At 39.0% G+C, this 22,510-nt stretch overlaps 1 protein-coding gene across 2 annotated transcripts in view; it reads left to right on the plus strand.

Moving 5' to 3' along the window:
• Positions 1–22,510, plus strand: part of TRPM3 (transient receptor potential cation channel subfamily M member 3) — a gene marked incomplete at both ends in the record, with an annotated part of 383,951 nt that overhangs the window by 118,554 nt on the left and 242,887 nt on the right. Inside the window, one exon of one of the 2 annotated variants that reach the window (XM_083884289.1) lies at positions 5,651–5,740. The exons of the other annotated variant lie outside the window; for it this stretch is intronic. Within the exon in view, the coding sequence (XP_083740415.1) occupies positions 5,651–5,740 (90 nt within the window). Of the gene's footprint in view, positions 1–5,650; positions 5,741–22,510 lie in introns of those variants that run through there. 2 annotated transcript variants of the gene reach the window in all.

The following is a 22,510-nucleotide window of genomic DNA, read 5'->3' on the forward strand; positions in this document are numbered from 1 at the left end:
TATAAAATTCTCTTCATCTATAGCAAATTATTTGATTAAAATTTAATAAGTATATAGACATTACATTACATTAGTATGTGTGTCTGTGTCTGGGGAAGACGGAATTATAAGCATGTGGCAAAAGACCTGTAAAGTATCTTGGGAGAGGTAAGAGTTGAAAAACCACTTCAGGCATGCAATGAATAGAAAAGATGTGGGAGCAGTGGATTAATTTCATAATTTAATAATCAGTTGCGTTAAGCATCAATTAAATTTTTGTCTCCTAAAAATTTATGGCAGGCATAAAATTGAGTACAGTTTATACAAACCTTATAACATAAACTTACCTTTCTATCCTCTGATTTTTGCAAGAAATCATGTGAAGTGTACATAAATAAATTAAAATACGATTATTGAAAAAAACTTTCTTGCTGTTATTAGTGTAGCCTTCTATTCATTGATGTACTGTCCATTTTTTTTAGCTTACAGCCCTGAAAATTGACTGGATACTAAGGTGACTTGTGTTTCTTTACTATATCAATGGAAGGATTTGTTAGCACTGACTTTGAAACAAGACCTTCTGAGTTATTTCTTTTTCTATTGCCATTCTGCCATTTCCTCCACAAACCTAAGGGATGACCAAAATGTGTTATGAAGAAGTAGCACCTCCACATCTGTGCGTTTGTGTAGTAGTCCCATGATACCCACTGCAAGCAAAGGTAGCTCTATTTTTAAATGCGAGGGTAGCTCTGGTTTTTTCTGGTATTTTCTGTAGCACTGGGAAGTGCAAGTCTTTTGGTCCAAGACCAAGGAAGCCTTTACAAAGTGACTCTTTCTCTACACTGTCAAGATGTTTTTCTTCTCACATAAGTGATATAGAGGCCTTTGGTCTCCAAAACTTTCTCTAAATTTGAGAGAGATGGATTTGATAGGTGAACTATTCATTGGATGTGGAGTTGACTGGATGGTCACATCCAGAGGGTAGTGGTCAATTTTTTGACCAATATCTGTACAAGAACTGCCCTCCAGGGGTCTGTAGTGATAGCAGTCTTGTTTAAATGTCTTCATCAATGACATGGACAGCAGGATCAAGTGCACCCTCAGCAACTTTGCAAATGACACCAAGCTGAGTGGTGCAGTTGGCACACTTCAAGGGCACGGTGCCATCCAAAGAGACCTGGACAAGTTTGAGAAGTAGGGCCATGAATCTCAGAGGTTTAACAAGGCCAAGAACAATGCCTTACACCTGGGTCAGGGCAAGCCCCAGTATCAAAACAGGATGGGTGATGAGCAAATCAAGAGCAGCCCTGCAAATAGGGACGTGGGGATGCTGGTGCATGAGAGGCTGGACAAGAGTCAGCCATGGGCAGTCACAGGCCAGGAAAACAGTTGTGTCCTGGGCTGCATCCAAAGCAGCATGGCCAGCAGGGCAACAGAGAGGATTCTGCCCATCTGCTCTGCTCTCTTGAGACCCCACTTGGAGTCCTGCATCCAGCTGTAGGGGTCACCAGCACAGAAGAGGGCCACAAAGATGATCAGAAGGTTGGAGCACCTCTCCTGTGAAGAAATGCTGAGAGCCTTGTGGTTATTCAGCCTGAAGAAAAGGCTCCAGAGATACCCTCAGCCGTCTCCCATACCTGAAGGTGCCTATAGGAAAGATGGGGACAGGTATTTTATCATGACCTCTTGTGATGGGAAAAGGGACAGTACTTTTTAAACTCGAAGGAGATCGATTTATATTGGAGTAAGGAAGGAGTTTTTTAAAATGAGGGTGGTGAAATACTGGCACAGGTTGCCAGACTCGTGGTTGATTCCTAATCTCTGGAAACACTCAAAGTCAGATTGGACAGGTCTCTGACCAGATTTACTTCAAGATGCCCCTGCTTATTGCAGGGATGTTGCACTGGATGACTTTTAAAGGTCCCTTCCAAACCAAACTATTCTGATTTTATGATTCTGCTTTATGATGTACATGGGAAAAATAGGTGTGATATCATGGGAAAACTCTTCTTCCTGATGTTTCTCCACAGGTAGGCACCAAGAGATTTTCTACCATGCTGACCAATACATCTCTCTCATTTATTGGTCCTGCCCTTCTGTGTTTCATGTACACAGCATCTCTTATTTCATAAAGGAATTGTTACTTGGACAGGATAGGAGAGTAGTATTGGGGTTTGCTTATAATACCTTTTTGTTTAATTTTGCTCTCAGGTTGAAAATGTTGGACATTGCTGATGTGCTAAGAGTGGTCTGGGTGTAATGTCTTTCTCAGAAACTTTTCATTCTGCAGCATTTCCAGAGGTACTAAGTTTTGCTGTACCAGAGGTTTCTAAGTGTAGAATTATTGTCACGTTAGATTGCAGGAACCAAAAAGACCTGGCCAAAAAGATGCTTTCCATGAACAATAGGTCTAAGAAGAATAGAAATCTCTCTGTGTTGCAGGAAGCAATGGAATTTGTCTTCTATTTTTTTGGCTTTCCTGTGGTACCAAAGGTGCTCCTACAGAAGAGACAAAGAACTAGAGGTGAATACTTACAGTGCAGTGAGGAGGCTTCAAGGACAAAATGTTTTAATATGAAAGTGGCAGCTCTGTCTAGCAAAGCAGGTCTTAAATTTTAGTGGATTGCTACATCTTTGCATCTCCTAATAGGCCTCAGATTGTAGGAGCTGATCTGATCTGAGCACTTGCTTTTTCCAGCAGAAATATGAGATTCAAACTCTGACTTTTTCACTGAAGTGATAAAAAGTCCCCCAAACCACACAAACCCCGCCTATAATATTCCTAATATTTCACTACTATTTTTAATCATTATTGTCAGAATCTTGTGGAAAAAAAGAGATGCTTTTCAGAACTTCATTCTGTACTTTTCAAATCTTCACCATCTATGCTTAGCAAAAATGGGGGTAGAGAAGTGGGGGTCCTGGGAATACAAGGAAATCTCTTTGCTTCAGTTTCCTCATATTTACACTTAATAGCCTCAAAATCATTTCAGTATTGGTAATTATAGGAAAAAATCATCAAAAATAAATAAAAACTAATTAAGGCTTGGTCTTAAGGACAAACAGTTTAAATAGTCTGCCCAAAGACACTCAGGGATTTTGTGGTGGAAGTGACGCTCCGATCTCATGATAACATTGTATCCATCAGAGCTTCCTCACTGCTACTGACAGAAGTTTGTATTCTTGCACTCACTTTGTGCAAGTACAAATGATTAGCCAATGCACAAAGCTAAGGAAAGCAGGCAAGTGAATAAGGGTTGGTGTATATTAAACACTGCAGCATATAACAACTCTCATCCCTAAGGTACTGTTTGCAGAAGAAGGCAATGATAGAACTCATCTCAAAGACAGGAAGCTCTGTGGAACCTGGAAGATACATTGAGCTCACTATTTTTAGTTTATTAAAGCTATCTGTTATGTTTCTTCATTGTGTTTAGCTCTCTAGCATCTTCAGAGAGTTATTGCTCTACTCATTGAAAAGAAGGGCAGCATGCTATGACTCCTCTGTCTTCTTTGACACAAGCACACAGGCTGAACATTTTGTTTTATAGAAGATGCCTAATGCAAAGTGGATGTGAAAGGGACAAGGTAATGATGAGTATGGTACCTTCCCAAGAAACTCTTTCCTGAACTTCAAAGGTAGAAAAAGTTCTAAGCATTACTTCAGGGGGTGTGGGATAGGAGAAAGCCATGGTCTTGAGTGTTGTGGGTTCTTGTTTCTGATTTGAGTCCTTTTCTTTCTTTTAACTATGAACCCCAAAAGCTTAATCATAGGATATGATTACTTTTATAGCTGGACAAAGTTACCATGCTATACATCTTCTAAAGTGGATGCTATTTTAAGTCAGGATTTTGTTTTCTACCTGTTTAATTTTGCCTCTTTTATAACAGCCTTGGAAAAACAGTTGCAGGCAATCATATTAACTTACTCAAGTTTAATTTCACCATCAATGCAAGGGTTTTTGTTTTTTTTTCTCCTTTCATGAAAGAAATACATTCAGAATTCAAACAAGAGGCATTTAAATATGTATAATTTTAACATTTTAGCTGCTCAGTCACAACCAGAAATTCATCTGCACAAATTCTGTCAGAAGGTTCTATCTCCTGGTGTCCTACCCACTCTATTCTACAGACAACTCATGGTCTAGACCCTGCACATTTGAGGTTCTGTAATTTTGCCATGTACAGTGGGGTGGAACAAGTGAGACCTCTTCTGGTGCACAGTCAGTCTTGCACTTTGTTCTTGGACTATATTTTGGGCAGAAGACTTTTGAATCCAACACTGACATTGAATAAGAACCTTTATAAAATTCCTGAGTGGCTACAGTGAAGAGGAGCTGATTGGTACACCTATGTTCAAAAGAAACATAAGTCTTTATCTCTTTGAACCTCATTTGGACAATTATTCAACTTTACTGATGAATGTAGACACAATACTAAGAATAAATTATAAATAGAGGTGAAATATATGCAATTTATGGGGATTCAAAGGAAATGTGAAAATGGCAGATCAGTGAATCCTAGCTAAGTAAAGCTAAGTAAATTGAACATGTATTTCCTAACCTCAGCTATGAGATGTTTAAACTTTACTGATGTATTTTCATCCATAAGCTGAGAAAAAAGCGGTCATTACTGGCAAAATGAAAAATCACTGTTGCTTTATTGAGTGTTTCTTTTACACTTCCCTCATGAAATCTTCACTAAAAAAAAAAAAAAAAAAAAAAAAAAAAAAAAAAAAAAAAAAAAAAAAAGTGGGATAAAGTATTTCTTCTTTGGCTGGAGAACTGCCATTAAGAACATCTCCATTGTCTGGGAAGGCCGTTTACTGCCCCAAATGGAAACATGTTTCGCCATACTTGAATTGCCCGAGCAATATTACTTCATGTGTTTTCATGTCTTTGATGGAATTATTTAGTGCACATATTTCATATTCCTACGAGCTGAATGGGTTTGGCTTTGTCTGAGGGGTTTTTTTTTGCGAGGTTGTGTTAGCCCTCATGCTCTTATAGTGCAGCTTCTAAGCACTGCCACTTGCCACGAGCACACCGAGACTATGCCAGATCAATTAAATGCTTCCTAGGGCCATTTTATCAGTAAATCAAGAGTGAATTTATTTCACCCCCACCTCATTCTCTCTCTTGCCTGAGCCTTGGCCCCACCTCCCCTCATGCCGGTTTCCCTTTCCCCGCAATGCTCTGGGAAAGAAAGTGCAGGTACCCCTCCCTTGCTTTATTTAAATTCGCTTCCTTCTGCCCTGCTTTTGGCCCAGGGAAGCGCATGAGTGAGGCAGGTGGCTCAGCTGCCAGCCTGGCCAGCCCTGCTGCTCCCGGAGGCGGGAGGGAGCGGCCGCTCGCGCTGCATCCCGGTATTCCTGCCGCCTGCCCCGTGCGGGCGGATCGCCTCCATCCCTCCGGCCGCGTTGGGCATGCACGGACACTGCCGGCCCGGCGCAGGAGGCTGCTGCTCTATGCGGGCGGCTCGGCGCCTGCCGCTGCCCCCCCGCGCCCAGCCCAGCCCAGCCCAGCCCAGCCCAGCGCATCCTAACCCGGCGCAGCCGAGCCCAGGCTCTGCCCTGCGGCTCCGCGGGGGATGCCCGCGCCCCGGAGGGCGGCTGTCGCGCTAGGCGCTGCCAGGTCTGCGGCTGAGCTCCCGGTGGGATTTGCGGACAGTCATGAACCAGACCGAGGCTCCCCGGCCACTCAACTGGACCATCCGGAAGCTGTGCCATGCCGCCTTCCTCCCCTCTGTCAGACTCCTTAAGGTACGGGGGGGTACGGCTTTGCCTTCGAGAACCGCTGTCTGCCGCCAAGCACCTGCCTAGAGGGCTGCGGTCGCTGTTGCTGGAAAGTTAATTTAGAAATAGTCCCAACTTTACTATTAATTACCTTGCCTGCTACCTTTAAAAACCTCTTGTGAGCACCTGAAGGTACCAGTATTGTGTGCCTGTGCTCTATTCAGTGTGTTTGTCTGCCTATGAAGGTCTGTGAAAGGGGTAAGAAAGAAAGTAGGGGACGGTGGATATCATCTGTGCTTCAATTTGCTTTGTCTTATCAAGCTGTGAACTTCCAGGGATGAAGAAGCTGTCTGTTTCTAAGGCGTGTTCCTTTGTGAGCAGCCCTCTGTTATCTGTTCTTTGGGTTATCTAGCCCCTAGGCATTACCTGAAGATCCAGTACCACTCTGACCAACTTGTAAGTGGAGCAATATGTGGGTGGAAAAAAATTATCTTGGTTTGCAGTATGTAGCATCAGTAAAAGACTGGCAGTGCAGACAGCATCAGTGAAACTTTCTGATTTTTTTTTTTTTTATTTCTTTAAACTAAGCATCATGGTTTTGAAGATGCTTTTAAAAGTGTTTTTAAATATGCTTTCCAAGGAAATAATTATTTTATGCTTCAAAAAATTATTTGGGATTATATACTGTGGAGGGCTCTTATTCTCAGCATGCAAAGTACCATTACTATGGTGTGCCCCACTGAAGCCGTTTGAGAGACATTTGTAGCTGGAAAAGAAAATCTCTTGAATCAACTTTTTGATGAAAAATAGGTTACATTAAACTGAAAAAAATAGGTTACATTAACCTGAAAAGTCTTTTTTGTTCTTGGAACCTATTAACTGGATTGTACAATGAAATTTTAAACAATATACTCATTTCCCTGCAGGCTTTGTTTTATAAAATGTTTTATTCATTATAATATTTATCTCATTTCATCATAGTGTTCGATAGTTTGGGTTTGAAATTAGTATGCAGCCAGGTAAAGCGTGGCTAGTCTGACAGTGTATTAGATGGTAATGTTTGATATAACCATTTGCTTTTGTGTGAGTAGCTTGGAAATTAGGTCAGTTCTTACTACTGCAACATGCTTGAGCAGTAGTATAGCGTATGACATTCCACTTAGCAGACATATGATGTATGTATGATTATTGTATATATGATTCACAAGTGACCATACTGTGTATCCTAGCAGGTATTTTTCACATCCTCACAGGAAGGGGCTACAGTTGAAAAATGTTTCTATTTCCAAACCAGATGTATGGCTGCTGGGGGGTAAATTGGGAGCATCACCAAAGAACAAAAGAAAAATAAAACTTAGATTTCTGAAAAATCAAAACATAACTAATACAGAACAAATCAGAAAGTGGTGTTGATTGTTTTGTAAAGGCTTCCTCCCCAGCCTCAGAAGCACTCATAAGAATATGCAAACTTTACAAGTCTGATACCTTTAGAACAACATAATTTTGCCAAGTTGTGAGGACTGGGATGTGGAGAGTTTTACTGTCATCCTCAATACTTGTGGACCAGGGGCTGAGGGGGCATAATCTGCAGTATTTCTTCTTTGGTTGATGAACATTGCCCCATGTGTATGGTTTCTCTTCATTGCTTATTAAGGATGAGCATTGCGATTCATTATTAAAACAGCTGACTAAAAAGAATTTTCTGAAGCTACAGCTATAACCATTAGGGAAAGATAGTGACTGGGCCCTGCAGAGTTAAAAAGAGCAGGGAAAATAACCAGAGATAAGCAAGCTCTGCACAGAGGGTGTGCAAGGTGTGGGAAAGACCACAGCAAAGAAGGGTGGAACTCTGGCTCCTCTCTCAGCTCATTAGCAGTGCTCCTTAACTGGAGAGGGAAATGCATACATCAGCATCTTCAAGGCTCCCCCAAAAAAAGCTTAATTTTTTGCCACTTCTCCTTTTCTTTTATCATTTAATGTGTTTAAAGGAAATGACTGACATAAGAACAGGGGCCCATTGTCTGAATTCCATCAGCCAACCTGAGGAAATTCTCGTGTCACCAAGGAAAGAGTGTAGTAACAGCAGCATTAAATTACCAGAGGAGTAGTATAAATATTTTCCTGCATACAAAATATGCTTTTCTATTTAATGTTTTTCATTCCAAAATAAAGAAGAAACATTTTCTTTTTCCTAAATGAAGGGTGCTCCTCTAAATCCAAAAATATTGGAAAGGCATGTGCAATAATCTAAGCTCATTTTTTTAAATTGCTCAGTTTCCAATTAGATTAAGTGGTCTTAAGGGCTAATGCAATATTGTTTCTAAGTAGTCATTCACTAGATCCTTTCCTATACAGCTTTTCTCTGGAGACACTGCTCTCAGTAACAAAATAAACTTTGCAAAGCCTGATACGTTATGAACATTTTTATTATGATATACTTTACCTATCATTGTCAAAATCTATTTCAATCTATATTGTAAATTTAGAGTAAGAGAATGTAAAACACTACTCAGTCGTTTTCATTTCTATACTTACTTTAGTCCACTGGAACAAAACTAAATGACCATTAAGTTTCAAAATAAGCTTCTTCCTGAACTTGCAAGAATGAGAGATAGCAGAGAGTTCCTCTTAACACACACAAAAATTCACTGTGACATTACCTGGACTTTCCTAATAAAGGGCATGAAGTTTTCAATTATTTCCATGTCTTTTCAATGAAAAAGGTTCAAAGTTCTTGTCTTGTGGATACAATTTTAAATGTAGCATCAGTGCTTTCATAGTGGCGGATCTAAATAAACACTGAAATCTAGAATTGCATGGAGGAAAGGCTCTTTGTGCTGTCTTGAAATTACTGTTTTTTAAAATAGATACTGAAAGGAGTTAGTCAGCAGGTGTGTTAAGCTCTTGTTCCGCCCTGTTGAAATGGATGAGCAGTGCTTAGTTGCATCAACTGATGTTGGACAGAGCTCTGGCCACAGTGGTCTCATTTAATTTAGATAAGCTAGATTTGTAGATGTGTCCAGTTATACTCCCTTTGATTTTCTTCCAGACACATGTTCTGTTCTAACCCACTTCACTAATACCCTCATGTTTAGGTGTAATTGTATAATCTTGTTTTCTCAGTTTTTTGTTTTCTGACAGGCACATACTAGGAGCTGCATTGGAAGATTGAAACAATTTATTGGAGAAGATTTTTTCCACTTGTGTCATCAGCTCATCCTTCACTGCTCCCATTTTTTTCCTCTAATAAGTTACTTCCTGTAGCACGTTCCATGCTGATATTTTTTTGTAGTTTCAATATGCTTAAAACAGGCTAACACACTGCCTAATGCCTTCCTGTCTGAAGTAAGGACTAAGAACTGCTTAGTGCAGAGAGGGTGGCTTTGTGCAGAACTGTCATTCTCCTGAGATAATCAGACTAGTTTTAAAAAACCCAGACATTTTAGAACAACGTTTTTGGTTATGAATGAATGAATGAATGAATGAATGAATGAATGAATGACTGACATCATGCTAAAGACTTCACTTATAGGGCACTGTGCCCTAGGAGAGGCTACAGATGTTGTACTTGTGCTTGAAACAGATACAAGACATGCCATGTGATCAAGAAATGAGCAATATGCTCAAGAAAAATAAATAAATAAGTAAACAGAGTGGAAGAGGATTGAATAAAAAGAGGTCTGTAATGTGCAATAAGTTTTAACAGCACAGATTTATAGATGTGCGAGTGTAGAAATACTGTATGAAATATTTGAAAAACAACAAATTACCTACCTTTTTTTTTTTCTTAATATGACTAGTAAATTAGTAAACTGAATCTGGCTTGGATGGCAATAACTAGGCTTGTAAGGCAGGAACTTTGGAAAGACCAGAGGAAAGGAAACAGAGTCAATCTGAGGAAACATTGGGGGAAATGCTTTGGCTATTCTTCCTGAACATACAACTTGGCAAAAATGCCACCTTAGCTCTACCAAATAAATAAGAACATTAGGTGACCTGGGCAGTAGTCTGTCCTGAGCTGGTGGAAGATTAAAGAGATCAGACACTAAATTTCATATCAAATTAGAAACTAGGTCTTCTTTTTAGTAATTATTTTTATTTAATTGCCCTACCAAGAATGCACAAGGTAACCCAAGAGAAAATTAAAATACTGAAAAATAGCCCATTGGAATGAGACACAGTGTCTTTTGAATGTGACGGTATCTAGATATGAAATTTTCACTGGGCTGATATATGTGAATAAAAAGGGTGGACAATATTTCTCCTTCTACAGCAAGTTTGGTTATGTCCATAAAGAGGGTGTCTACAGGAATTAAGACTAGGAAATACCAGGCAGGCTTTATTAAGGTATATGGTGAAATACCACAGTGTTCAATGGCTTACATCAAGTAAACTGCACTACTACTTGATTACCAAATATAATTTTATTTCAGGATAATTTCAAAAAAATCTGATACAGCAAATTGGGTGAGGAATATTGCTTCTCCAGAATGGTGGAAAAATGAAGTATGATCTTTATTAAACAGTAAATCTTTATATTTCTGAAGCTGCTACTGTGAGAAAATGTGATTATAAGAGAGAAGAAAGTTGCATCTTTTGGAGGTAACTTTATTTCGCAAATGGATTGAGGAAATAATAATAATAATAATAATAATAAAGGTTATTGGACTGAGAGAACAGTCCTATATTTCAGGAGAGATACTTTTAATAAAGCATTTTAAAAAACCTTGAAAGATGGATTTGTGTGCCATAATCACGAGGGTAATGTTAGATTGTGTGGTCTTCAAAAAGAGAAGCATAAGCTTTTTATGCTTTTTTATTAACTATCAATGAGAAAATGAGCAAAAATTTAAACACAAAGGAAGTAACAATTCTAAGATTTTTTTTTTTTTTTGCTCTTTGCTACTCTTTTGATGTCCAGTTAGCAGTGAGGTCTTCTAGCTTATGCTTAATAAATAAGAATTCTAATTATTTTTTAGGTAATTTACAATATCCACCCTTCAAACAGCAACAAAATGGGAGGACAGATTTACTAAGTCTTGATTGAAAAGTAGATTCTTGAAACAGTTTTTAATGCATACAGTTATCGTTACAGAGGTGGTATACCAAATGTTTTTGAAAGTAGTATGCACAATACCCACAGTAAAATTAGGGTAGTAGTTTACCTGTGTCTGCACTCAGTTTCCTTAGTTAGATTGTAATAATGAATGAGCTAACACTGTGCATCCCTCAGGAGAATTTGATGCATTTGGAGAAGCCCTTAAGATCAGACTGACACACAGGCATGGAGAAAGTATCAGTCAGTGTGGCAATCTTTTTATAAATTCACTAATAGAAAAACTAGTCACACCTCTGTGTATGGCGGAATGCTGTATATGGTGTGAAATACAGATGAGTTTTATGTGTGCATATCAGTTTTATTCAGAAAGAAATCATTTGATAAACTTCTGTTTTCCTGTCAGAAAAAACACAGTGGGCACCTGTGTTTTTGTAATCACCTTTGTAATACATGTTGCATGTTTCTGATACTGACTCACACGTTTTTTGGAGTGTATTATTTGTCCTTAGAAGCACAAAAGCCATGTTTCCAGCTAAGAGAAATACTCAGCACGCTGTTCTGTGTTCTGCTCCTTGTGCCATCAGTTTCACCATTTAAGGATGGCAGGAAAGAGACCTGGGGTTAGAGCATTGCTGTGTCTTTGCAGTCTCCCACTTTAATGTAAAAAATTAATTTTACACTCCAAACCAGGGGAGCAATGGGTGTTGCAATATAGCTTCACAATGCCTTTGCACAGGTGTCCTTGCATTACTCTGTTCAGCTGTCAGCTGTGCCTCTAGTACTTCACATTCTATAACCAAGTAATGGCAGAATGGTGGTGACATTTCACAGCTGAGGTTGAAGAACTGATAATATGCCTTTTGGAGGTTGCACATTCTCAAAAACTGCTTATATCCTGAAGTCATGCTTCTCATCAGCAGTAAGTTGAGCTGATCGCTTTAATGTGGCAACTGGGCATGTTCATGTGTAAGGATTTTCTGACAGATTATGCCAGTTCATTTCTTCTGAAAGGCAATGAAATGTGGAAGTTGATAACTCTGTGGTTAATTCTTTGGTGCAGTGTACATTTTTCATGTGATCCAAGGGAAATCAGAGCTTGTTTGCTCTTTGCCTTATTGACAGAATCTTTTCCATGAGTATGACTTGGGTTGATGGCCACTGACTTGGAAGAGATGTAGCTCTAAATTACTTTCCACAACAAAGGATGCATTCTTAATTAAGAAAAATACAGAGTAAGGGATAAAAACAAAGAGTGTAGTGGTGGAAGTCTTTCCATGGAAAAACCTACATGTAAGAAGCAGACACATCAGTGCACTTTTGATGGCAGAGACTGTAGTCTACGAATGTCATGCAAAGGGAAAAAATAGTTTTGATTTTTAAGTTGGAAAGGGCTCTGTGAAGGCAAAGTTTCTTATTTTAAACTAGAAAATTTTAGAGAGTAAAGCCAAAGGATTTTTCTTTCTCAGTATGTCACTACCATATGAGAGCTTTTTTTTAAAAAAAAAAGTCACAGAAAAGATGATGTTAAATTTTGAGTCTTTATGCAGCAACTACAGCAGAAATATAGTTGGCTGTTTAAAATAAGGAATCTGCAACTTCTACAGGTTATTCCCCTGCACCTCAGTATTATTCTCAAGTGTTAATTCCCTTAACCTGGCTTTCATTACTGTCTCTACCTTCATGTTAAATACTGCAGTGAGGTTTTGCCTTCCTCTGTGCCACATGGCCAATAGGTTACAGTGATGTAGATGAGGTATCAGAGAAGTACTCTAGGATTTTAGGGGTTTTTTGGTGTGAACACAGAATGTTTTGGATTGATCTCTGCTTCCATGACATTCAGACTCTTCAGATTTGGGTATTTACAAGAGGGGACAAATAGCACCATTTCCCCCTGGCCTTTAATTCGTAGTATGTGAAGCATTGCATTAAACTTGCTTATCAGAAAGTAGATGAAAAGTTCCTGATTTGTGACTCCATAAGAGATGATTTACAGAAAAATAAAAATATTTTTTAAAGTATTTTGATGTCTATTATTAGAAGAAAAAAGTTAGGAACACTTGTTCTGAGCACAGTATTGTTTTAAAATAATTGTGAAATGCTACTAAGTGTAGAAATCATACAATCAAGAGATTACAGGTACAATGTGTTGAAGGATCTTGTCCTAAGAGTGTAAGATTTTAATGTCGTTCTGCTATACTGTTCCTTATGTCTGAAAGGGTGCCATGTGAAAAATTCAGGGCACAAGCTTCATAAAGTGAAGCTGAGTGTTTTTATTCCACCTGAATTGCTAATAAGACTATGCTACAGTGTAAAAATGCTTTTGGGGCTCTCTGGAAGTTTATGTTAAAGTTGGTAATAAAGCATGAAATAAAATCGCTTCATCAAAAATATCTTTGATCCCTCAAGTAATATAATGACATGAAGCAGTCTGACAAAGTGCTTTTAACAGTGTCAAGGAAGTTACTGAAGAAAATATCAGGGTTGTATTATGTAATTAGAAAAATCACCAGGCTGACTTTTCATTAGTGAGAAGGCAATTGAGTGAAACACTGTTTTTCATTTACCTTTTTCTTCACCTGTTGGTTGTAAAGGAGGCAGGAGATGGCTCAGCTAACTGAGCCATCATAATTAAGAATTTAGGGAGAACCATTATTTTGTTTCAGAAGGATGCCCTTTTTTTAATTTACTGGTGTATTGAATTGGTGTGCCATGTTGCACACTGGATCTGTTGCAATGAAATATCACAGCTATTTTGCTGTGCAATGGCTGGATGTTCATCTTTGCATGTAGCTAAAAAGAGAGACTAAAACAACTGGATGAATGAATTGCAGGGTAGCCTAAGGACCTTTCAGACTAAGGACCTTTCAGACTTTCCTGTGATTGTATGTAGCATTTTCTTGGGGTTCTGAATACGAGAAGGGATTTTCCAAATGCATTCCTGTTCAACTTTTGTATTCAGTACTTTAAATTGTTAGGTAATGTCTTATTCAGGAAATGAACAGGTTTGGTGAACAGTGTTTTTTTTGCTTGCAAATTGTGTACTCTTACATTTTAATTAAAACTATGAATAGCTACACAAACCAGACATAATACTACAGCTTTTCTCAGTTTTTTCTCCCTACATTTCTGCCCACCTCTCTGCTGGCCCTTTTCCGGAGCTGCATTATTCAAAGAAGTTTTCAGATATTTCTCTTCTTAGCCTGTGCTCACAGAAGCAGTAGTGGTGCCAGGTTATGATGCCAATAATGGTGACAATAAAATTGCTACATGCAATCCTACAACTTGACTGAGCCAGCCAAGGAAGAGGTCAACTGGCTGAACTATGGGTAGGTAGATCAGGTATCAAGATTGCCCAAAATGCTTGTTAGACAAGCAGAGCAGTAGTTAAAGGTATCCCTTTGGGTTTGGATGTGATGGTTTTAATTTTGTGCTGTCCTTGATACCGCTGGCTGTAAAGTGATACTTCTTGGAAGCCACATACTTTTGTAAATTATTCAGTTGAAATCCAGAATTGTCTTAAATAAGAATATGGTGTCACTTTTTAGAGGTCCTACACTTACCTTCTTCTGTGAGACCAGGATAAATTGAGATAATACTGTGAAAGAACACATGCTTATTCTACTCTACCACTGGAACTGCTTCAACATGCATGATTTCTTAAAGGTGCTTTTCTAAGTTCCAAAAGCCGTAACCCCCACAGGCAATCTTTTCAGTGACCCTATGTTTCTGAGAAATCTGCCTGGATCTTTCTTGCTGCACTTAAAGTCTACGGTTTTTTGTTTTTTCCACTGTGAGCAGAGGGGACAGATGTGGCAGCTTTTTCTGCTGAAAAATTCTTGGGTAGTGTTTGGAAATTGGCTAGTCTAATAAAACCATGATATATGGTTCTTTGTTATCTTCCAGTAAAGATTATTAGATTATTTATTTCCATTACATCCTCCAGAGAAGTTAGAGTGAGAGTCCCTTGCTGCTCATCTTTTTCTTTCTCTGGATGTCAGGTATCTTACTTAAAAGACCAGCATGGGTATGTGAGACTTCTGCTCAGTCTTCCATTCCAATCCTAGCTCTATAAATTGGGGAAGGGTTCATCAGGAAACAGAAGGTATCACGACTCTCCTTCTCTTCAGTGTCCTAAAGAGACTGAATAACTTCCATTAAATTTCCTACAACATCTTTCTGATTTAACTGACTTTCTAAGAATGTGAGTTGACTAACAACTATGACTTTGGGGAGAGTTTTGGGAGAGCTCTGTCCCTTTCTATTTGCACAGCAGAAATACTCTTGTTTCTTTGTGTAGCAATAAAACCAATGCTTTCTAATGGCCACATTAGCAAAGAAATTTTAAAACTCAATATGGGGAACAATCAGCAGCACAGTACTTATTAAGACATTGAATTTCAAGCATATATGCTACCTTTATTATATACAAATGAGAAAATTTTATGTGTATGTGCATTTCTCTGGAATAAAAAGGTGATGTGATTTTGAGCCTTCTAATACAATTGGAGGGGAGGCAGAATAAAATGTTTTCCTAGATATTCTAGTGGGAAATTAAATGTGATCTGTTTATTTTATCTTTATACATGCTGTTACTTAAGAATAATTTAAATATAAAAATCTGAGCTGTCAAGACAAAAATATCCTGTGCAGTTCCTTATTAATAGTAACTGTGGGAACTTTAGCTTATTCAGGATGGGAATAGTAAATTCCTCAGAGGGCTGGTCGCAGTCAAGGGAGACGGAGAGATGACATGCCATCGCAGTTCATGCAGTGGATGTGCCATTTAATGGCATGCACAGCTCTTCCATAGGCTGTTCAAGACTCTGTGTTTAAACCTGATTGGCTACAATTGGTTACCACCCACCTCATTTGGCCAATGGCTGCCTGCTTACGTTGTCGTGAGGGATTGGCTGGTGCCTGCTCTCTGTAGCCAAGCCCCTCCTCCTCTCAGTGCCATCTCTGGTCTCACCAGGTCAGCCACGAGTCTGGGAGGCTCAGTCCAGGTGTTTGCTCTTAGAATCTGACAGGTGCTATTACTAACACGTAAAACCTAAGGATGAGGTAATTTTCTTTTTGTTACTTCTATTTCCTAAGTAGTGCAAATTTTTTGTCTTATTTACCATTCAAAAACTCTTTACTGAAGCATCCCATGATAAAATATTAAGTAGTTTGTGACTGCATCAGTCTGTGAAGTTAGAGCAAATGGCAAGAACTACTTTCACTCAATATTGTAGTCTGACACAGATTTGAATACAATAGGAAGTCTTTCAGCAACTACTGAAATGAGCAAATAGTTTGAGCAAATGAGCAAAATTACCTGAAAAATTTAGCATCTTGGCACCATGAGATATGTTAGCATAGTTAGTTTTCATTAATTAATGTCCAACTCATCTGAAATCCAGTTTTATCAAGGGAGACACACCCATTTTTTGGGTGGTGTGACCCTTATTTGCCAGATAGCAGAACTTGAACTTGAAGGGGAAACAGCTCAATAGTCCAGGATATGTATAAAGCATATTATATTATTTTGGTTCATGATTGACTGTGTGTTCAGGTTTTCTCTGCTGCAAATGCTTGTGTGGATAACAAATGCTGCGATTTTTTTTCATATCAAATCTCATGCACACTCCTCTAAAAATAAATGAGATGGGCAAACAGCTGAAGCAAGCTACTTAATATTATTAACTAAATATGAGCATCTGCAGAGAAGTATGTGGAATATTTATTAATTAAATTGATTAGAGGCATAACAGAAAAAATTGCTTTTTCATTTTCTTTGAGCAACAAGTATATATTCACTATCCATGGCAATTCTAGCCCTTGGTTGCACTGATGTAATCAGAAAATGAGATTTTATCATAGTAAAACCACATTAATGGTGGAATGTTGGCTCCTGGTGCTTTGGAAATGCATAGTGGTTTCCTTTAGCTTGTTTTGTGGAATGCAATTTATTCAGTATCAGTAGAATCACTTTTTGTGACATTGCTTCCAGCATTGACAGCTAGATTCTTTGTGACAGTCATCCCAAGCCTAATTCTACTCTTAGCACATGGTATGCTCATTTGAAACTCAGAGGTCATTTCATGTCAGGAAGGATTTCTCTCCAGTGTTGGTTTAAGCTTGGCTGACATGGCTGTTGACCCTAGTTCACACTTTCTTCCTTGGCCTTGGACAAAACAAAGTTAATACTGCAACACAATCTGAACTAAGATGGGATATATCTCTTCTCCCATAGCATTTCTACCATAGTGCTGTTGAATGCAATGCATGTGTATGAATAGTCTAGAAAAGATGTCTGCCAATGACCAGTTTGGAAGCATGTAGTGTGTATCATCATGAGTAAGGCTACCATTAATATCCTCAAAGTTGCGTTACAGTGCTTTATTTTTGTGTGCTTGGAATTAATATCCCTTGAATGTAAACCAATTTTGCAGAAACTGCTGAGTTAGCATGCTCTGGTAGTAACAGTCCGAATTAGCAATAACACCCTGTTACCTTGTTTCCTAAAGCTGAAGAAATCAAAATTGCTAAGATGAGGAATTTAAAATGGGTGTCTATCAAAACCATTCCCCTAAAATTTCAGGTCTTTCAGGGTTTCTTGTTATGTGCTTCCATGATGCAATAGGCTGTGCTTCTGAATTTTACATTTGATATGTTTCTCAGAAACTCAATCAACTGTCAAAACACTTGTTTCCTGCTGTGAGGACTTTCAATTTTCACTGGTCACTTGTTTCAGTGTTTAAAAAAATCCAGATAAGTTTAAGTAAGGAATGGGATACCGATAACTCATTTGTGTAGTTGGTACGTGATCTGAAATCTCTGTGAATACATAAATGCTAAAACACATTATGCTTAAAGCAGCAATTATTAATATATCCCATCTCTTTGGATAACATACATATTAGTAGATATCTGTTCGTACTACTTAGGTTTTTTAATTCCATTCATAGAAGTGGGTTATTTAAAAATAAAAAATTGAAGTAGGTTGACAACAGAGGTGTTGACAAGACTTTATAAACAAAATAAAGCAGATGAAAAAAGAAAAGTTAAAATTAAAGAAATTTCTTTGGATTTTTTGCACAAAATAAAATACAAATACATTTTAGACTGTTGTATTACTAGTATCAGTTTGTTGCAGGAAGTTTAGCTAATCAAATGGATCCTTTCACTAGCTACTGTTTGCTTCCCACTCTCATTCTGGGGAGAGCAGATTAATAATTCTTGATTTGAGCTAAAGTTAGTTAGCTCATTCTTGTTTACTTGGAATCATAAAATTACAGAATATCTGGGATTGGAAGGGACCCATAAGGATCACATGACCATTGACTCCAAAACTTGCAGAACTTTTAAAACTAAATCATATGACTTAATCAGTCAGTCCTAAAACTTCGACAGGCTTGGGCCCTGACCGCTTCCCTGCAGAGCATGATCTAGTGACCAGCCACCCTCTAGGTGAAGATCCCATTCCTAATATTCAATCTGTACTTTCTCTGAGGAAGCTTCAGTCTCTTTCCCTGTGTCCTGTCACTGTTTACCAGGGAGAAGACATCAGCCTTTCTTATTTTGCTGCCCTCCTTGAGAAAGCTGATGGGATCACCCATGAGTCCCTCTTCTTCAAACTGAACAAACCAAATAACCTTAACTGCTCTTTCTCAGTCTTGTCTTGAGGGATCTCGCCAGATCCCTTGCTATGGGGGTGCTCTCCACCCTCTCATCCCCAGTTTGTATGTACAACCAGGATAATAATTTCTCAGATGCAGAATCCAGCACTTGCTCTTGTTCAATTTAATGTGATTGCCCAGCTCTCTAGTCTATCCAGAGCTCTCTCTAAGGCCTCTATATGCTCAAGGGAGTTCACAGCTCCTCCTAGTTTAGTATTGTCGGCAAAATGACTGAATTTGCATTCAACTGCTGCATCTAGGTCATTTGAATAAACATTAAAACATTACTTGACTTCTCTTTGCTATTTTACTTTCAGTACTTGAAATAGTGGTGGAAAATGTAGTTCATGGTGAACAGCAAGGTTGAAGAGGAGGCAGGAGCATGCTGTTTCAATAAAGAGGAGAGATTGCGTTCTGCACTCTGTTAGGGTTGTGGTCAGCAGGGTTCAAGGGAAGTGATTAAATCTGAAAGATTCCATGTTGTGGTTTGAAAGCAAAACAAATGAGAGGCTCCAAGTCAGAGATATAATTTAATAAGAAGAATGGTAAAAAGGTAAAAGTAAAATAAAATAAATGCAATAACATGAAGGATCACTGATAGAGTCAGAATACAACCTGAGCAGGATGGTGGAAGCAGTCCAGGTGAGGTGCTCTTCCTGAAGCAGTGATCCTGTAGAAAGGTCTGGGAGCTCTGCTCCTCTGGGAATCCAGTGGATAAGTGCCCTTGCACTGTCCCAACATACCAGCTTATATCCAGGTGAGAATGCTTGGCTCCTCCCCCTGGGCAGAGCATCTCACAATAGCATGAGAAGTGTGAAATGGGTCCTTGATGGCCCATTAACAGAGATAACCCCTGGAGGGAGTTACCTGACTCATGGGCCATTAGCAGAAGACACCCTAAAGGCATTAATGGGCCATTAGCAGAAAAGGCAGGGGGCTTGGGAAAACACTAGCCCACCTGGTTTCAACAGTTCATGAAGATGGTGATAGAATACTTTGTGTACATCCTACACTGCAACCCAGGACATTTCATTACTCTGGGATAGTGTGCAATAATCCCATCTCTCTATTTGTTAGAAAATACCTGAGTGCTGTGTCCAGTTCTGGGGTCCTGAGAACAGGAGGCATATGGACTTTCTGAAGCTGAGTCTGGTGTAGACCACTAAACTTGTCCGGGAGTTTTGCATATGACATGCAAAAAAGCACTTGGTTTGTTCAACTATAGGAAAGGAAGGTAGAAGAGAAATCATATTTCTGCCTTTACATACTTAGAAGAAGGGTCCAGAAGGGATGAAGCCAGAGTTTTTTTCCGAGGATGCTGAGTGTCAAGACAAGAGTAATGGAAACAGGTTGTTATGACAAGCATGTGTAAGGACTGAAATGAGTTTTGTGGACCTGAGCAGCCTAATCTAACTGGAGAAATCTTACAATTTGTGCTTTCCTGATTTGATTTTTCAATCCAACTTTGGGTTTTCAAAATGGAGCAAAGACTGTTAATTTTCAAATAGAATGTCCTGGTGTTTGTTCTGTTTTAAAATGTGGACAAAGATATATTTTTAAACACTTAAGCAGTGCAGAACAGCACTGCATCTGCGAGGTTGTTATCGTAGAAGCTTCTTGGATTCAGGAGTTGTCAGAAGAATCTTCTGAAGTTTCTCTCAGTGCTTGGTGGCAGCAGATGCATCAAGGGGGAAAGCGGACAACCTTCGTATGTACCTGTAGGTATGAAGCAGGGTGGTTTCTAGGTACACATTCCATTGCAGTTATGTTCTGGATTTGTTTTTGCAATAATGGCTTTGCAGTTGGGTGTCTCACAAATTTGTTGGGATGGCTGATTGTATCACTATTGAAGAAACTAATTTGCAGCAACTGGCAGCTTTCACAAAGGTCAGAGAGCTGCTGTGTCTCTGACTCTTACACATACTAGCAGTTGAGCTAGCAATTTTTATCAGCCTCATGCTGTCAAGCTGTTTGTTTTCTGTGACCTACTTCATTTCAATTTGAATATTTACTTGTTTTGTACAGCATTGCACAGCGAGGCTGTCCATCATTTCTTTGGCAGGACTTCTTTTGATTCTTTATGAATAGGTCTAAGGCACCTCTCGCAGTTATGGTGTTGGAAGCATTCCTAAGCATCCTGAGGCAGGATTTTGTGTTCAGGTTCCATCTGTCTCCTTCCCAGAGAGAGGCACAAAGATCCTTGTTGTCAGCTAACCATGAGGTTGTGCTGCTGAAATCATGGCTGCAAGGGTGCTAGGAAAATGGTATGCAGAATGATGAAGAGTAAAGGCTCTGGGATCTCATGTGTTTTCGATCTCCTTTGGATTTCTGCTGTCTACTGCAGAGGCAGTGGTTGATGTTAGTTGGTCTGGAACACAACTCGGTGGAAACTGAAAGGCCACAAAGCTCTGCAAGGCAGCTCTGACAGGGGCCTCAGGCTCTGGGTCAGATTGCCCCCAGTCATCTCAATATCAGTGGTCTCATTCCAGCCCTAAGCTGTAGTGGGCTTGACATCCCACATTAGTTTACACAGTCAACTTCATGATCTGTGTAGTGATTGGGGCAAGCAGAGCTCAAGGCCTTGGATAAATCCTTGCATGGGGATGCAAAAGTGATCAGATTTATTTATCGTTTCTTTGCAGGAGGGAGCAGGAGAGCATCAAGGGGAGTGGTGGAATACTTTCTAGTCTCACTTGAATCATTCTGAGTGGTAAAAGAACTGTAAGCAGTTGAGGAATCTGAATGGTGTATTAGGTCCCTTTTGATTTTCTTTAGATGGACAATTTAAACAGCTTTATTTCTACAGATTTGTATATATTGTACATTTACACTCCATTAAAACCTACTTTGGGGACACAAACTATTTTAAAACCTGAGATCTATTTTTCTTACTCTTCAGTGAAGAGAAATATATAGTAAAAATGCTTTTATGGCTAAATAATCCCCCTTGCAGAGTGCACTGATATGACCAAATTTTCAGGATAAACTACTAAGCAGCCATTAGATTGTTTCCTTCTCAAAAATCTGCACTGTGTTTGAAGCATTAATCAAGGTATTATTATAGAAAATAGAAGCAAAAGTGTTTCTAGTGGAATTAGGATTCAATATTTTTCTTCACTTTTAACCTCTTGGTTCCTTTTTCAAAGGAAAACATGAATGCTACCTCTCTGAAAACCTGAGGAATTATTTTGTCATTACTTACACTGGAAATCATACCCATCAATTGCTGTTTGTTGTGTAGGCCTTTTTTTTTATTTCCTGGAGTTACACATCCATCATCTGAAGTCACTTTCTTTTAAGCTACCGTGCATTAGTAAACGAGTGCTATGAAGAGTCACTCAGCTCCAGCTGAGTTGAATATATTCCCATTATACATCTCCCTGTGGATTGTGCCCCATGGGACTTGAGAATGACTGTGGGTACGATCTGAAGGAGGGCATACAGTGTAGGAGATCACAAGTATAGTTATTAATCCTGTCTTGTAAAGGTATGTGAAATAAAATCAGTATCTGCCGAAGGTCTGTTAGTTCAGTGCAGGGAACAAAAAGTCTTCAGAACTTCAATCTCCAGCTTGCTAATTGCTCTGTACTGAGATACTGAAACTCAGACCTCCTGACCCAAGATGGTTTCAATTGCTCTGGAAGAATTATCTTCCTTCTGTTTTCCCAGCAATTGGTCAAAGACTGCTTTCTCTTTTTACTTCTCTCTTTGAAAGACATGGTGCCTAAGAGAAAGGAAAGTGTGAACTCACAGTTGATTCCTCTGAAGGATCTTGGCAGATCCTTTCTGAAGTACTGAAGTAGTGACACCTCCATTTTTTCCAAAGCTAGAAGATCTAGTGAGATGATCCCACTTTCAAAGTATGGAAGTGTAATCCCCTGTTAAGGTTATGCAGCTTTATCCATCTAAATGACATACGAATTATCCACTAATTATTCACCAGGCCTTGGGCATCAATGATGCTTTGAGCTCTGCTTTTTCTTCCCTTTAGCACAAAGGGTTTTGTGAAGATTTCTGTTAGTTTAAAACAGCCTGATTTCTAGTGAGGATGGGGGAAGCCACAAAGGCGTCTTCTGA

Source organism: Zosterops lateralis (genome assembly GCF_965231275.1).
Source record: "Zosterops lateralis genome assembly, chromosome: Z".
NCBI lineage: Eukaryota > Metazoa > Chordata > Aves > Passeriformes > Zosteropidae > Zosterops > Zosterops lateralis.